This window comes from Melampsora larici-populina, assembly GCF_000204055.1.
Source record: "Melampsora larici-populina 98AG31 unplaced genomic scaffold MELLAscaffold_1, whole genome shotgun sequence".
Classification (NCBI taxonomy): Eukaryota; Fungi; Basidiomycota; class Pucciniomycetes; order Pucciniales; family Melampsoraceae; genus Melampsora; species Melampsora laricis-populina.
This window is the reverse complement of record NW_006768765.1, coordinates 3,030,910-3,048,338: the sequence shown is the minus strand read 5'-3', so window position 1 is coordinate 3,048,338 and position 17,429 is coordinate 3,030,910. Positions and strand designations below refer to the sequence as shown.

At 37.5% G+C, this 17,429-nt stretch overlaps 6 protein-coding genes across 6 annotated transcripts; 2 read left to right on the top strand and 4 right to left on the bottom strand.

Moving 5' to 3' along the window:
• Positions 1-904: 904 nt before the first annotated feature.
• MELLADRAFT_54536 (uncharacterized protein) lies at positions 905-2,443 on the bottom strand (the record flags this gene model as incomplete). Its single annotated transcript, XM_007403695.1, has 2 exons — positions 905-2,355; positions 2,424-2,443. The coding sequence occupies one exon, from the start codon at positions 2,350-2,352 to the stop codon at positions 1,810-1,812; it is 543 nt and encodes a 180-aa protein (XP_007403757.1).
• MELLADRAFT_32371 (uncharacterized protein) lies at positions 2,376-3,881 on the bottom strand (the record flags this gene model as incomplete). The annotated part of the gene is made up of 5 exons (XM_007403694.1): positions 2,376-2,599; positions 2,685-3,090; positions 3,362-3,510; positions 3,584-3,754; positions 3,836-3,881. The coding sequence occupies 5 exons, from the start codon at positions 3,879-3,881 to the stop codon at positions 2,376-2,378; spliced, it is 996 nt and encodes a 331-aa protein (XP_007403756.1).
• A 3,143-nt stretch (positions 3,882-7,024) lies between these two features.
• Positions 7,025-9,413, bottom strand: MELLADRAFT_32479 (uncharacterized protein; the record flags this gene model as incomplete). Its single annotated transcript, XM_007403693.1, has 5 exons — positions 7,025-7,671; positions 7,775-7,912; positions 7,988-8,582; positions 8,671-8,813; positions 8,900-9,413. The coding sequence occupies 5 exons, from the start codon at positions 9,411-9,413 to the stop codon at positions 7,025-7,027; spliced, it is 2,037 nt and encodes a 678-aa protein (XP_007403755.1).
• Positions 9,414-9,569: 156 nt separating this feature from the next.
• Positions 9,570-12,336, top strand: MELLADRAFT_87105 (uncharacterized protein; the record flags this gene model as incomplete). Its single annotated transcript, XM_007403870.1, has 3 exons — positions 9,570-9,974; positions 10,058-11,711; positions 11,783-12,336. 3 exons carry the CDS (start codon positions 9,570-9,572, stop codon positions 12,334-12,336), a joined length of 2,613 nt encoding a protein of 870 aa, XP_007403932.1.
• A 1,363-nt stretch (positions 12,337-13,699) lies between these two features.
• MELLADRAFT_58702 (uncharacterized protein) lies at positions 13,700-14,860 on the bottom strand (the record flags this gene model as incomplete). Its single annotated transcript, XM_007403692.1, has 1 exon — positions 13,700-14,860. One exon carries the CDS (start codon positions 14,858-14,860, stop codon positions 13,700-13,702), a length of 1,161 nt encoding a protein of 386 aa, XP_007403754.1.
• Positions 14,861-15,380: 520 nt separating this feature from the next.
• Positions 15,381-16,937, top strand: MELLADRAFT_87104 (uncharacterized protein; the record flags this gene model as incomplete). The annotated part of the gene is made up of 3 exons (XM_007403871.1): positions 15,381-15,983; positions 16,059-16,147; positions 16,214-16,937. The coding sequence occupies 3 exons, from the start codon at positions 15,381-15,383 to the stop codon at positions 16,935-16,937; spliced, it is 1,416 nt and encodes a 471-aa protein (XP_007403933.1).
• Positions 16,938-17,429: the final 492 nt, after the last annotated feature.

Sequence of the window (17,429 nt, the reverse complement as noted above, 5' to 3'; positions counted from 1 at the left end):
CTTGAGTTCAACAACAGAGGTGGATGAACGTCAATTGAAGTGATTTTCACTTTTAATAATTTGAAATAAGTAAGATTTCGTTCAAGAGGAACAAAAACAGATCAAGAAGAAAGCGTGTGTAGGTCAATCTGTAGTTCAGCTTGTCTTTTGTTCTTTTGGAATGTTGATTTCTCCTGATGGAAGCGGCGTCAGGACTCACGCTCACACCCTGCGCCTTTTTCATGTCTCAAGGCGTGGCCAGGGGCCGGCCTACCAGAGTCATGGGTCTTACCATGGCGCTTGTTTCCGGCATGTGGTAATGCGGAAGGCCAATTAGCGCCATCGGCCACCCACGTGCAATCGGGTGAAATCTTGGCCTGTTTTTCGTGTATTTCGATTCAAAATATGGTTTATGGCTTGAAGGTGGCATTGAGCGGGAACGCCGGGAGAACCCTTGCGGGCTCGGGAGCGACGACGCCTCGTGTCAAGAGGATCTAAGCTCAGAGTTTACGAGAGAACAAGATGACTCGTTCTAAGAGGCTGTTCGAGGTATAAATGCCAGGATGCCGGATTGCCCAGTACAAGTTTTCAAAGTTTTTTTGTTAGAGTTGATAAAGACATCGAAGTTTGGCAATGAAGGAAATGAGTACGAAAAGAAGAAACTGAAAAGACTTGCCTCACTGATTCACTTTAAGCACATCTCATCATGAAGAGTTCACCTAAAAATTGGTTTAAAAGCTCTATGTACTCTTGGATTGATCATTCCAAGTGGATTCAACTTTATCAAAAACAACTCAAAACTTGATCACCACCTGTCCCGCAAGGATTTTGTCAGGTTTGAAAAACTCAAGAAATGGTTCTAATACCAATGGACCCAATCATTGATATACCAAACTCGATTATTAAACTCAAAGAAAGTTTGTATACTTTGATCAAACTTTCCTATACTTTTCTCTTTTGGTATCAATCAATTTCTCTCCCCAAAATGTTTTTTTATAAAAAAATGATATATTAATAAAAAAAAGTAACATCTCAACATCAAAAAAACAAAAAGAAACTAGCAATATAATAATAAGATAAAAGACTAAATCAAAAAAAAGAGATCAAAAAAGAATAAAAAGGACAAAAATAAAAAGAGTTTGAGATTTTATTCAACTAAAGGGAGAAAAATATAGAAAAAAAAGCTTCTTAAACGAGTGTTGAGTTAATGATCAGATAAACCAAAAAAGAAAAGAGTGAGGAAAGAGTAGAGAGAAAGTAAAGAAATCCAAGAAGAAGAACGCATACACACACGCACGGAAACAATCACACAGATAGAGATAGAGAGAGAGAGACAAAAAAAATAAAGAGTTAAGTGAGGCAAAGACAGACAATAATAAAAAAAAAATTGTACGCAAAAAAAATGATGAAAAAGATGATTATCTAATAAGAGAGTTATTCTAAGAATCGTAATCATAGTAAGAGGAAAAAAGGAGAAAGAAAGCGAAAGCGGTTAGGAGAAGGAAAAAAAGAAAACAAGATTACAAAAACCTCCTTTTCTTTCACCTCTCTTGGTCTAATTTCTTCATGTATGAATGATATTGAAATCGAAAACAAACATAAAGCGACTGTCATTAAAAGGATTAGGATAGAAGATAAAAGGTTTGTGATTTCTTGGTTTCTTTTTCTTTGATGAGAAACCCAACATCATCAAAGATCAAATACACACACACACACGTAATTGCAATCGACCGAGGAAAAAGAGAGATGAAGAGAAAATCCAAAAGACCGCATTCATGTATGTTCCTTCGCCAAACGCCGCGAGTTGAAATATTGATCGTAGGTGAGCGATCAAGCACAACGACAGGTCAGGAAATTGGCCAGCTTAGTCCCAAAGCTTTTCTTCGGTTTAGGAGCATCCTCGTGATTGACCAAGGGTTGTTGACCGGCAGCTTGATGAGGTGACTGAGCTTGAAGAGGTGGTTGTAGACTACGTCGGTAATCTTCCGTCGGTTGGGATTGAGATTGCTGCTGTTGCTGAGTACCATAACCATAATTGTTATTAGATAGACCATTATTAGACGGACTGGCATAAGGATGTAGAGCAGAATTTCGATGGTTTTCCATCGTAGTAGGAGGAGCAATAGCTACCGTAGAAGATGGTTGGGTAGGTAATCCCCCCGGCATGTTGGTACTCAGATGAGTCGAGTTTCTTTCTTGTTTCGATCCTCTCCTGCCTAGATTGGAAGTATTGTGTTGAGCGGTGGCTGATCCGTTAAGGGCTTGTTGAGACGCTCTGAGCGCATGTCTCTCGGCTCTTTCTCGTTCGGTCTCTCGTGGTTGGCGTGATGATCGATGTTGTCGTGGGTCGTGTGCAGGAAGAAGGTGACCCATGTTCTGTAGCCATTGATTGATGATCAGGACAAGGCTAGTAGTTCAAGTGAGCTGATGAGAGTTCCACTTACAGTTGAGCTGGCTTCCCATCCTTTACCGTTGTTCAAGATCATCCAGTCATAAACCCCATCCTCAGCCTCGCCAGTGTTCTTGAGGACCTTGGTGAACAATTCCCGCAAGAAATCGTAATCAGGCGTTTCTTCAAAGCCCAATTTCCTTACATAGTTCAAGTAGATGCTGAACTCCTCTGAAAAAGAGCATAGACCGATGATAAAGAGACCAGAGTTATAAGCTTCATTAAATTCAAGATGCAAAGCAAAACTAAAACAAACCTGGGAAGTTTTCACACAACTCCTTGATCGGAGTACTCTGTTTCTTTTCACCAATCTTCTCATACTTTTGTTTGTTAGTAGCAGCTTTCAAACCTTGCCAAGGTAAACCACCTCTCAAAAAGTACATGAACACATGACCCAAGGCTTCTAAATCATCTCTTCTAGATTGTTCACGACCAAGATGGGTGTTGATAGACATGTAACGAGCGGTACCAGATAATGATTTACGTTCTCGGTATGGAATATGAACCTTTGTTTTCGGGTCTCGATATTGTTTGGCCATTCCAAAATCAACCACATGGACGACATTGGCACCTTTAGTCATGGGTCGTCCGATTAAAAAGTTGTCAGGTTTGATATCACGGTAGATAAGATTCTTTTCGTGAATGGTTTGGACTCGGGTAAGCTTTTTTATCGGTTCCATTTAATTGATAGATTGATAGATGTATGAAAGGATTCATTCGAAATGTAATGACGTCGATGTATTCATTAAAGCGATCAATACATGAGTAGTAGAGAGTGCGTTGAAGGAAATGCAGATTCAATTGGGGTAATTGATGAGTCAGAAAAATGAATCCGATTCGAAATCCGATTGGCGGGTTAATAGGGGTGTAGAAAGCTAATTAGAATCAATACATCCAATTTCCAGTTGTAAGACAATGAAAAGATCCACGTACCATCTGTTTAGCAGTCATAACCACAGTCTTGATACTAAACTTTCGACCACACATATCAAACAAGTCTTCTAAACTGGGACCCAAGAGATCGATGACCAAGATATTATGAAGACCTTCTTGACCAAAGTAATAAACTTGAGGAACACCAGCTATACAAAATAAACCAAGAAGACCGAAATCAGTACTTTTGAAGATATAAGCAAACGAAAAGGAAACACTAACGAGATCCAGCCAAGATCTTGTAAGTGCGATATTCATCTCTAAGTTGAGGAGCATCTGATTTGCGTGGTTCGAATTTGATGGCTACGGTAGTTGAGTTAAGTAAGTTGGTACCTTCAAAGATAACACCGAATGAACCTTCTCCAATCTTTCGACCGACTCGATAATGAACACCTGAATGAAAGTCAAAGAGAAAGGATTATTAGAAAGAGTATAAGAAGAGAAAGAGTTTGAATTGAAAGATGAATGACTAACCGACTACATTGGAAGAAGAAGCATGAGTAGAATGAGAGCTAGACATGGTTTATTGATGAATCTATATATATATTTATGATTTGTGAATCGGATGATAGTGAGTTTGTTAATAGGAGTGGTGAGTAGTTGATAGTTAATAGGAGTAGTAAAGTAATAAAGTAGTAAAGTAGTCAATAGTCAATAGTCAGTAGGATGAAGATGAATAATAAATTCAAGTCTTTAAGCGAGAAATTAAAATTGAGAAAGAAAGAAATCAAAAAAATAAATTAAATTAAATTGAAAACCAAACAAACTCAACTTAAAAACTAGTTTTTAAAAAAACTGCATCGAATCAAAAGTCAGTTTTTTTTAAAATGTTTCGGAAATTCGGATTACATACACAACTAAAACTTTATGTAATTAGATGGCTTTTAGATTCAAACTATAATCCATTATCTACATACACCTTAGATCTAAACTCAGACAGACTCAGACTTGTGTTCTTCAAGCTTTCTTTCCATTTCTTCACTTTTTCACTTTTACAGTGATGGCAACTAATGGCAATCAGTTCAAATTCAAATCCAACTTCACTTTAACCAAATCAATCAAAACATTCCAACCATCATTCCACTGCCACCGTTCTTCACTGACACATTTATACGTAGAATCCTTTGTAAACTGCATATATTACTTTGTCTTAAAAAATCCCAACCATCTCTCATAGTAACCGTAAAGAAACTCTACGTTAGATCACATGGTTCATTCAAAATCGACACATGAAAAAAAGTTGAATATGAATCATGAAAAAATCGTATTGATCAAGTAAAACAAACCTTTATCTCTGATCCTCATGGTCATCTGTCTATGACATCACACTCCTCATATGTCTAGTTACATACACCTTATCAAAAAAAATCTAATTCTTTATAAAAAAAGAGAACAGAATTTGAAGCATACTTCAATTTGGAATCGTGATATGATGAAATGTGATTTGAGTTAAAAAGACAAAAGTGGCAAACGAAACACAATGCCTTCTTTTCCAATACATTGTACCTCTTCCATTCCGTTTCTTCATATACTCGCGATCATCATCTTACATGTAAAAAGACTTAAAACGTGTTTAGAAATTTATATGATCGATTCAGTTATGCAGCTGAACTTTGATTACTTACTCAAAGGTTAAAATCATTTAATCAGATACATACATATTCTGGAACAGTTTGAAGTGAAGCAAGCTGAAGGAAGTCAACTTGTAGTTGATCAAAAAAGGATACATATCCTATCATTTCAAGATAAGTACATTCCTTGACATGATCAACAGATAAACCATGATTCCCATGATCTGAATGAAACCAAGTGTAATCATGAGATGCACACACACACTGTCACACATGAGATATATGTAGATCAGGTGATCTTGCTTTGATTCTAATTTCTGACAAGTTCATAATGTCAAAAGTTGAGATCAGCAGGGTCTGTTTCAGCAATGTTGCCTATATGACTTATCAACTTGAAGATAGAAATCTATCTTGATATATTTACAAAATATTTATGATGAATTGCAATTGGAAGTCAAGTGTTCATGAATTTGTTGTGATCCATTCATCCGGTATACTTGGAAACCATCAAGGTGATTACAAATCAATCCATTCAACTGAACACAAACATACAAAAATAATCCCCGAATTGTTTCTTCTTCTTATTCAAATCAAGAAAAGAGGGACAAGAGTATGGAACTTCATTCTGAACTTCATCCATAAGTTTTGTTTACGCTTTCTTTAGTTTTCCGCATTATCCTTTGACGACTTGGCTTGACAATGATGATATTAAGAAAATCACAAACAAACATCGCATGATACGTAGCAAAAGTCTTTTATTGTTTACACCTTCTGTTCACTTCCTTTCAAACACACACACACACACACACATAAACTCCTTCTCTTTCTTAATACCAAATGAAATATAAACAAGTTCCAATTCCCAACATTTTTCCAAAAGAGATTCCAAGACTACCATCCTCCTCTTTTAAACTTGTCATCATATATCTTTTGAACCAACTTGAATTCCTATTCTTCTTCTTTCACCTTCCAATCATCGCAGCTCGAGCCGGATTCATCATCATTCGTCCACCACCACTACCACCACCACCACCTCGTTCACCTTCCTCGCGAACCGGTGATTTCTCATGTCCATGTCGATCACCATGCCTTGAAGATGGTAATGGAGCTGGTGATTCTCGTGCTCGGGATCGTCCTCCTCTATCCCGTCCATCTCTATCCTCTCTTCTAGATCGCTTCGGCTCTTCACTACCTTTCCGTCCAGATCGATGATCACGTCCACCATCTTCCTCTCTTCGTCTGATTGATTGATCACGCTCTTCATCACGTCTCCTATGACGAGGTTCATCATCCTGAACCACCCTGCGCCGATCATGGTCTGGGCCATCTCGTGCTCTAGAATGATCTAAGCGAGCACTGTCCTTCCAACGTCCTTCGTGATCATTGCGGTGACGAGGACTCTCGTGTCCACGAGCTGGTGGTGAGAGAGAAGCAGATTCACGTCTAGTTGCACGAGGTTTGATCGCATCAGAGCCACGACGCGAGCTGCGGCGTACTGGTGATGGTGAATCTCGACGAGAGTGGCGCCTGGCAGGGGGAGGCGATGGAGAATCGCGTCGATGGGTGCGTCTAGCAGGGGGTGGTGATGGGGAATCACGACGAGAGTGGCGTCTAGCAGGGGGCGGCGATGGAGAATCGCGGCGAGTGTTTCGTCTCGAGGGAGGAGGCGATGGAGAATCACGACGAAAAGTACGTCTGGCTGGTGGTGGTGATAGAGAATCGCGTCCAACATTTCGTCTGGGTGGTGGAGAAGATGAGGATCCATGTCTAGCGTTTCGACGAGCCGGTGGCGGAGACCTAGATTCATATCGACTGCGACGTGGGCTATGCCTCTGTCTTGAATCTTCATGATGGCGATGACCATGACGAGGACGACGATCATCTGAGCGATCAGATGCTTCACTACTTGAACTAGACAATTCTGATGAATCCTCGTCACTTGAATCAGTTGATGATAAACTTGAACTTGAATCATCATCTGATGAAGAAGATTCGGCATCCTCCAATTCACGACGTTTAGCCATGATGATCCTATATTGCAAAAAGAGAAAAAGTCAGTATCCGTCCACAAAGAAAATAACGCCAGAGGGACTTACTGTGGAGCTCGTTTGAGGTGTTCACGCATTTCTTCAGTCAAAACTCCTAATCCAATACTAGTAAAGTAGTTGATCGAAAATCTAGTATTCTTGGGATTATCAATCGGAAATAAGCCATTATACCAAACTTTCATTTCTTCATCCTTGAATCGATTCGCCAGTTTTGGTAATCCTAAACTTTCACTTAATTCTTGGAACATAATCTTGACAAAGATTCTAGAAGAACTAGTTGTATCATCTTCATTCATCTTAATGACTTCAAGTGAACTCCAAGGTATAGCATCTTGTGCTAAAAGGTGACCAAAGAATCTTGCAATGTTTCGTAATCGATTGGTTTCAAATCGATGGATCGTATCATAATAGTTTCGAAAACATTCTTCAAATGTCATCGTCCAATTCGAATTCAATTTACAAAACCTTTCTCCCAGCAATCCATAAAATTTCGAGTATGATCTTTCTTGTGAACAACACTCTACTATCATGTTAGCCAATTCTAATTCGAGTCCTTCTGGTATTCCCGCTTTTAATAATTTGTGACCTGCTTCTTCATGATCGAGTGAGGACATGATTGTAAGGTAAACATGACGTCGAAAGTTGATCAAGTTTGTACCCGTGTGATCATGTATAGCAACCTTGCCATCGACTATCAAGATCCAGCGATGAGAGTCAGTTTGTGCTGAGCAAATGACAGAGAAAATAGTGAAAGATGGTATACATACCGATGCCTGTTTCAGCCTCAGCCTCACTATCACTGCTTTCATCGCTACCACCTGCTGATGTATTTGAATCTGAATCAGAATCAGAATCAACTCCCAAGATTTCGTTCTTGATGGCTGTATATTTCTCTTCACCCTCCAGATAATCGGGATCAAATTTGAACACATCTACAAAATATAGCGCGTCAGATCACAGAGATTGAATGATGTGAAGTGAGATTGAAGTTGAATAGAAGGACTCACTCAAGCCTTCTTGAACTTGTAAGTCGTCATCAAGATGAATCGGATGAGTAATGATATCATCCTCTTCAACGAGATCCAATCCTTCAGGTAAGACTGGATTATCCTTGAATCGATCCTTACGAACTTGAAACAAGACTTCGATCATATATTGAACCCTTTTGCTAATAGTAGCTTCATGTAAGATTGAACGGAATCGTTCATAAACACTATTATTGGCTTTAGGTTCAGCCTCCGAAAGGAAAGCGCCAACTTCTTTGGTGAAACCAACCGCAATCTCGACTGAATCATCAGTGGGTTTTTCGAGTAAAAGAATGATCATCTCAAAAGCTAGGAGATGATGAGCGACTTGTTGGTTGACTAATTGAGCAATAAAGATCGTAGTAGCCACGCAAGTGACTTTATCGTTTCTTCTATAAGCTCTTCTAAACTGACTGACAACCCTTGTGACTAATAATTCACCCAAAGTAGGTAACTTGGTATTGATGATCGAGACGAGCGCAGCAAAGACGGGTGTGAATGGAAGCGAAGAAGCTTGAGCTCTCATAATCGATCGAACAAATAAGCCACGACCACGAATCAAATTCTCGCCAAAAAGCTGATGGCGAATAAAGATACGATCAGCGAAAACAGAAGCTTGGAGAATGATCAGGATTGAAGAGATGAAAAAGAGAAGAAAGCATTACCTCGGGTACAATGTATTTGATGTTGGGAACGTTGACTTTATTGATGAGACCGTTGATTGATTTCCTTAATGCATCCCATCTCATACGTTGATACTCAGGACTAGAAGGGTCGTTAGTTGCCAGTTCAGCTTGAAGAGCTCTTACTAAGATCAGAAACAAGAGAATAGAAATCAGTGAGGACAAATGAGAAGACTGGATTGAAACCCGAAGAGGAAAGAGGTGGACATACACTTAGCCGGAGGAATATAAGCACCACCAGCTCTAGTAGCAGCGGCTTTTTGCATTTCTAATTTAGGATCGGGTTTAGGTTTTTGATGAGACGATAGTTCTTGTTCAGCTAATCTGATTCGAAGTTGATCTTCACGTTCACGTCTACGAATCGGATCATCATCTTGAATCCTAGGAATCTGGATGTTGATACGATCGATGGGAATAGGAGAGTGCGGTGGTGAGATCGGGTCAGGTGATAGTTTAGTTCTAGTTGACTGTGGATGATCTGGACTGATGGATCTAGAATTCCTAAAAAGAGAGTTGATGGTGAGTTTTAAAGAATAAAGTGATGGAAAGGATTGAAGGAATACCTTTTTCTTTTTGAAAGTGTTTGATTTGATTGAGAAAGAGGTGAAGACATGGTGGATGGATCGATGGATGAATAGTAAGACGAATGGTCTTTGGAGTGAAGTGGTGTTGTGTTTTGTTGTTGACCGATCAAAGTTGACGAGAAACCCAAAAGCTGCCCTCATCAATTTTCAAATCAACACCGCAAATTCATCGATCCGGTCCGACTCGTGACCTGGCGCTTCCTGCTGGACCTGCCCGGGACCAGCATACAAGAATCAAAACATGAGAAAGCAAAAGACCTCATGAACCATTTCCACTTTCATCAACTTCATCATAAAATGGAAACTACCAACTCACCCTTCACGACTGAATTCAAAATACAACTCATTCAATCTCACAAATCAATCAAACCAATCATCAAAAAAGAACAAGAATCAGAAAGCCAACTCATCAAAATCAAATCTAAACTAGAATCTTATTTAAATTCAACTACTCAATTCATTTGGCATACTTCTAAACCGATTCTTTCCATTAACTTTGATCAAGAATTCATTCATGGTACTTTATTTTATTCTGATTCGATTCAAGATGAATGGTTTTTGGTTTGGTGTTTAGTTCAACTTAGTCATGCTTTTCCTACTTCAATTCTCATCAGTATAAATGATGATGATGGTGAATTCTTATTAATCGAATCAGCTGATTATTTACCTAAATGGATCACTCCTCATCTTTCCAAAGGCAGAGTTAAGTTTTTTTTTGAATTTCATTTTGAATGATTTGATATTTTGATCATTCCTAATCTGATGATTTTGTTTTGGATGAACAGGTTTGGATTCAATCGGGTGATTTACATCTTATTCCATTGAATCATCCATACGCTCTGGATTATCAACATGATCCATTACCTCATCAAATCGCATTCGAAATCTTTAAAAAACCATTAGATACCTTTCCAACCATTGCTTCAAATCAAATCAATCAATCTATTCAACTTCGATTAAATCAATCAACACCAGATCAATTAATTCAAAATCATCTCTACAATACACATGCTTATTTACATCGAGATATCTCAAGAGTTTTACGATCGAATCCTAATCTGATCGGATTGGCCATCCAAGCTTTCATGGAAAGAGATCCACAAACCTTTAAAGTTTGTCAAACAATGAATCGATTCCCACCTAATCCGATTTCCAATCAGCCCAACTCTTCAAACCAGATCAAACTGAGCCCTTTGAAACTTACCAGACCGTTATATGCTTCATTACTCAATCATCAACAAACTTTTTATCCTCCAAAACCATTTGAAAAATCACAATGGTTTCAATCTCTTGATTTTCATCCATCATCTAAATCTTCAGATCAAACTCAAGAATTCAAACGTAGATTACTAGGCCTTAAAATCAATTGTGGATTTGAAATCTTATATCATCAAGAACTGGATAGTTTTCAAAAATATCTTAATAAATTAAAATCAGTTGGGTATTTTAAATCAGAACTGAAAGGTTCAAAAGAATACAATCAATTAGAATCGAAAGCTAAAGAAACTTTTTTGAATCAAAAATCAAGTTCGATTTCATTAATTGATTTATTAGAAAGTTCTTTGGATCAAACTGATGATTCAATAGACGAAATGAACTTTGAATCTGAAAGTGATGAATGGTTAGAAATAAATGAAGAAGAACTTCAACGATTATTTAAACAAGACCCCCCTGAAGTCAATGATGAAGCTGAAGATAATTCCGAAAAAGTAACAGTAGAAGAAGAAAGAATGGCAAAAGAAGATGTGAATAAGATGATTTCGTTTGCAGAAAGGATGGAAAGTTTTGTAAATGGTCAAGGAAGTCTTGAAGGAGCATTACATTCTGATGATGAACATTCATCTGATGAAGATGATGATCAGGATAGTGATGATGATGATGATGATTCTGAACAAGAAGAACTTAGAGCTAATTTAGGAGACCTGAAACGGAATAAGGATTCGAGAGATTGGACTCAAGCTAAGATGAGTGATTATGATGATCATCAGAGTAAGAAACGATTAGAATCGATTGTGCCTAGTTTTGATCAAACTGAATGGGGATCCAAATCAAACAAAGATGATTCAATAAATTCAAATGCTCAACATCCTAACGATCAGTCTTCTAATTTAAAACCAAAAACTCAACTTTTCGATCTTCAATCGACTTCTCAATCCTCGATTTCTAAACCCGATTGTCAATCTTTGAAATCTGAAACAAAACTAGATTCATCCGGTTTAACTAAAGAATCATATGATGGAGTGTGTGATGAAGAAACATCAGAAGAAGAAGATGATGATGATGAAACATTCAAGATGAATCTGGACAATGAAATGGAAATGGACATTGAAATGGAAATGGATACAGAACGTGATGAGTTTTTAAACTTTGCACGTGAAGCTTTAGGATTAAGTGAAGAACAGTACCAAGAAATCTTAAGTAGTCGTAAAGAAAGAGGAGGTCAGAATTGTTTCACTTTTTCAAGTCGATCAAGAAGCTGACCAGTAAAAATCTGTTTGTTTGTTTTACAGCTTATGTACCACCACCTATAAAAACTAAAGAAAAAGAACCGATTGAGACATTCATCGAATCAGAAAGACCTCAAGTAGATAGAAAAGGTAAAAAATCAGTCAGATTTCATCAAGAAGAAACCCCACAAGAATCGAGATTTGAAGAAGCCGAACCGATGAAAGTGAATGAAAAGTTAAATGATTTTGAAAGTATGATGGATGCGATTGAAAGTGAATTAGAAATCCAAAAAACCAAAAAAGGAGGCCCGATTCCGAACCACTTCACCGGACCGAATTATCAAACCGAAAATGAAAACGAAAAGGATGAAGAAGATGAAGAAGATGAAGAAGTAAGAATAGAAGATTTAAAAATGAAAGAGATTCAAGAAATGATGAAAACCGAATTAGAATCGATTGGATTGATTGAAAAAGATGAAGAATGTAATCCAAGTGAAAAAGAATGTAAAATGATCACAGGCTTCTTGGATAGTTTTAATTCTCAATTGAATTCGAATGGACCTGTTGGAAATTTAGCTGGTCGGATTGGAATTAAGATGATTGATCAATTGGAATGAAGATGGATGTTTTTGAGAGGTCAAAGATTGAATTGTTCTTTTCTTTTTAAAAATATTGATGATTGGGGTTTCTCTTTTTGGGTTTGAATTCGTTTGTATAGGTTTTGAGCGCTTTTTTATGGAACTGTTTGATTGTGAATCCTTCTTCTACAAAATTCTTATGAAAAGTGTATATCTACATATCAACTCAACTAACTATAATTTAGAATCATAAATGATGATGTAAACAAAAAGAAAATTTTGAAGAATGAGGATTTTGAAAAGTATCCTCAAGTTCTTGGGAATACATACCAGATTGATGATAGTCTGTGCGAGATGAAAATGAATGAAAATAAGTTTCATACAAGATCAAGATGACCCAAATCAGATGTCAAGGGGTCTCCAAGAAAGAAAGATTCAAAAAACCAAAGCGATCATGTTTCCAGTATTTTTTAATTGAGAATTAAAACGCATCAAGGCAGGATCAGAAAAAAAGGATAGGCGAACCAGCTCGAAAGCCGGTTCGTCCGTTCAAGAGATTGTGCATCGGCTTACATCATGGACATAAACCCGCCAGATTGTCTGAGTGAAGCGAATGGGTCGCTGTGCCATGCGCAGACTCACTGACGACAGTCAGGTATCCTTGATCACCCAAGACTGCAAACGCAAGGTAAGTATGAAGAATTACCACACTTTAGAGTATATAAACTGGATTTGTAGGGTTTCGTGTTCAATTCCGATTAAAAGAGTTGATGGTTTCTGCATCAAACCTTATATTTCCTTCAAGGGAATGCATCTCAACTGACATTCATTCGTAATTGTATGTTGTAAGTGTTGGGGGAAATTTTCTTCCCAGACTCGTGCTATGTCACAACTATCTCAAGACAAGGGTTTCAGCTTGGGCTTTGGCGAATCGATCGGATAACATATTGTTTAAATTTCTATTCGTGAACGCTCGCAATGCTTACTTCACAAACAATAAAAGGTTCATCAATTGTATTCAGAGTTACAATTTTCAAGAAAAGTCATCATATCCTATAGCATTGGATGACCAAGAGATCAAAGTGAGATCAAATCTGATTAAGAATTTCAAGCTATATATCTTTTTCCAAACTTTTTCTCAATCAGTAGTTTTACATGAGACCAAAAACAAAAACGATCATTAAATCTTCATCTAAGTTACAAGCTAAAACAACCTCATTTCAAGATTGGTTCAGACACGTGATCTTTTTTAAATATGATGAAACTCTCGTGAAAACTTTCAAAGGCCATTCATCAGAGTCTGGAGGGTAAGTCTTCAAGTTTTTAAGAATCCATTCAGCTAATTCATAAGATTCACTTTCAGGTTGCTCCTGTGGGATTAGTTTCAAACAAAATATTCAAATCAGACATGTAGAACAGAATCAATAAGATCAAATAAGATTTCGATCTTTAATACTTCTTCAAAACTAACCTGTAAAGCTAACCAATAAAACGTCAAGATTCCTAAACAAGCCGTGCGATTCTCAGATCTGATTTCTTTTGCCAACAAAGTGATGCTTGAATTTTCTTCAAAAGACACATTGTTCAAAAACCGAGACTTCAAAGTCTCTGAATTCTTTGAAGCTATCGAGTCCAGCATCTTGATGATCTTATTAGATAAAGGTATTGTTAGTAATAATTCACTGAGATCAGTTTGTGAAAAAAGCCAACGAAACAGTAACCAAGAAGTTTCAGCATCGGGATAAGCTAGGAGATTTTCTTGAATGCTAGTTAGAAATGTATCTGTGAATATGTTTTTGGAATGGATTGTTTGGCCAAAAGATGTATTCCAAGACTTAATAAGGTAAGTAATATAATGAGTACATGAATGATCACGTGGATGTGATCGCCAGAATGTCATCAATCTTTGAATCTCTTTGTCTAGAGAAGGTTTCATGTCTTTGTAACCTAGACTGAATAGACCATCTAGTAACCACATCCGATGTCGCCACGCAAAGTAATTACGAGGATAAATATCGGCACATATTGATGTGAACTCGAATTCTTCGTCAGAAGCACAACTAGCTGGTGCTATTGTTCTGTGAGACTGAGATGACTGAGAAATGATTTGAGCTCTGGTCGAAGGGATTCTTTCACTTTCTTTCAATAGATATGTTTCGATCAAACACCATCGACGGTGTTCCCAAAGTGTAGAAGATTTGGCATGTGATGCTATCGATAATACCATTGTGGTGAATGTAAAGTCTTGAATCAATGATTGTCTTCGAACTTGCAACCGGGTTTTTGGGCTAGCACGATCCGATAAATTCTGAATGAGCCGTCTACGACATGATGCAGCAGTTGTGTGATCGGGGTTTTGAATCAAAAGAACCTTGGTGATATTATCCAAATCAGAGAGAAGTTTGTCGACGGTCAAATCATCTTCCAGGTACACTTGATCGTCTTTCAGAACATCAGAAGGCTGATCATCATCGAGCTTGAGAAAAAGTGTGAGGTTCCCAAATCGTTTTTTGAATTCAGAGTATACTTTCCCGAATTCGAGACAAGCGTATCCATAGACCATATATAATGTTTTTTGATGAATCGCCAGCTTATCTTCTTCATAGATATTATAGGGATGATATGGGTTCGGATCTTGATTAGGAATCAGAGGGCATTGAGATATTTCGATGGCTGTTCTACGATTAAATTCGAATTGATCGACCTGATGAGTTACTTTCAAGATTATATCTCACTAATTCATCATTATTTGGAAATAACTAACATCTTTAGGTTGATGAGGATGTTGACTAGTTGATGATATTGATTCTGAGTGGAATCAAGATGTATTGAATCTGATATCATTTGATTTGATTTGATTTGATTATGTTGATGAGCAAATAGAAAGTGATCAGGTTGATGTTATCATCAAAGTGTTCAAATCGAAGTATGAAGACTTAAGTCAGTTATGTCACACTTAAACCTTAAGCTGAAGGTTATAAACTCAAACTCATCAAATTGATCAAAACATCATCATCAACCAACCAACCACACACTCTCATCACAGTTCATCCTTTACTGTTCCAATATAGAAAACTTGATTCATGACTTCCTCAATCAAAAACCAAAGAGCATCAATCGCACCTCCAAGCACAAAACAAAAGCGTAAAAAAAGAAGAAGAGCCACTTCGGTACTTTCAACTGAATCTAGAAATCGACAAGGTTCAGTAAGACCAGCCGATGATGAACTTGCAATGGTTAAAGCAGCAGCCATGAAATTATTAGATAATACTTCTGATCAAATAATACCTAATATAGACTTAGATATGGTGATCGGTCCGGTTGACTTACGTGATCGACTTCAAGATTCATCATTAGCACGACCTATTAAAAAAATCAAATTTGAAGATGTTTCATCAGAACTTGATCAATTGACTTCAACTCATCTTACTCACTCTGGAAGCTCGAGAGACTTAAATGATAAAGAAAATCAACCTGATCCCATTCATAAACCGAACAACAAAAAGAAAACTTCATGTGGTCCAAGTCTGCTTAGACAATGTATCGATCCTCTTGCAAAATCACAAGATGAAATCGTATCTGATACTTATGAGGATAAGGGAGAAAGGTTTGAAGTCAAGCTTCGTGATATCTTTGCAAAGAATGCGATTGTGAATGCTTTTCAAGCTACTTTGAATGAGTTTCGGGTGAGTTTAAACTTTTGATTCTTGGTTTCCAGAGTAAGAACTAATGTGATCGCGATCATTATATGGGGCTTTTAGTATTACCATCGTAATAGAGGCGTTTCATCTGAAGCTTCCGAAAGTTTACTTCCTCTCACTGAATCTCAAAGACGTTCGACCTCTCTCTTGTAAGTGATCGGTCCTGTTGGATACTTTTTCGAGTCATCTTACTAACACGTCTTTTTTAACCTTAGATATTACGGAACTCCTAGACCTACACCGCCAGCCTCATTTCGCAAGAAGAAAGCCTCCAAAAGACCTAAACTAGAGACATTTGTACCGAATTCAAGAACATCATCCGAAAATACACTTCCAGTTTCTGCTCCTAGACAACCTAGCCCAGTTCTCTCAGATTTGGATATGGAAGAATACCTTGAAATGTTTGGTGACTTTATTCCACCTGAAGTACTAAACCAAAAGAATACTATCAATACTTCAGAAAAAGAAAGTGTTGAGGCGTCATCATCTAGTGCTGTCAAAGTCACAACCACACCAATCACCACACTCGAAGGCACAACAAAAGAGGACGAAGAAGAAGAGATGATGATCAGTCAGAATTCTTCTAAAGCCAATTCTCCCATTCCATTTAACCATTCAACTTTATCAAGCTCATCAACCACAAGAACGACACCTGTACCAGCTCATCCTTCAATCATCGAAACCCCAATCAATCCATCGCTCGAATCAAGTCTTGAACTTCAAAAACAATCATTAACAAACGCGTTAAATGCACAGTATTGGGCAGGATATTATACAGCTATCTATCATCAATCTGTTGGATTCACTTTACCGAATGCAGCACCAATCCAAGGTGCATCTTCTAAATCTCTTCCTTGTCCACCTGATTCAATCAATAAGACTGGTTGGGAAGCTGGAAAGAATGCTGGATATCATACTAACCCCAGTGGATCCAGATGAACGACGGAGAGGATGATGTTTTGAGTTTAATGTCTGATTCTTTGCATGTAACATAATAATATATCTTTAATTATCTTCAATGACTTACCAATGAGCTTGAGTATAATCAAGCATAAGAATGTGCTTTCAAATATATAAAGTCCACTTTATATCTCGCATACCAAGTGATATGAACTAACAAAGCTCCTTAATAGGCCCTTGAGCCAATCATACAATTTGATTTTCAAAGTTGAATTCGAAACCCTTCAAAACCTAGACATGAATTGAATATCAACAAGGATTTTAATCAAAACCTTACTGATATCAAAGCTCAATTGTACAAAGAAAGTGGACTTGAGAATGATCATTCCACTTTTGGCTGATCAGAAATACTTAATCATGAATCTTTGATTGCCCTTCTGATTTATCAAACAAAAGATAATAAAGCAGTCTTTCACATGTGACAACCCTCACATCTCCAAACCCAAGTTGAGAAGAAATTCTTTCAATTCC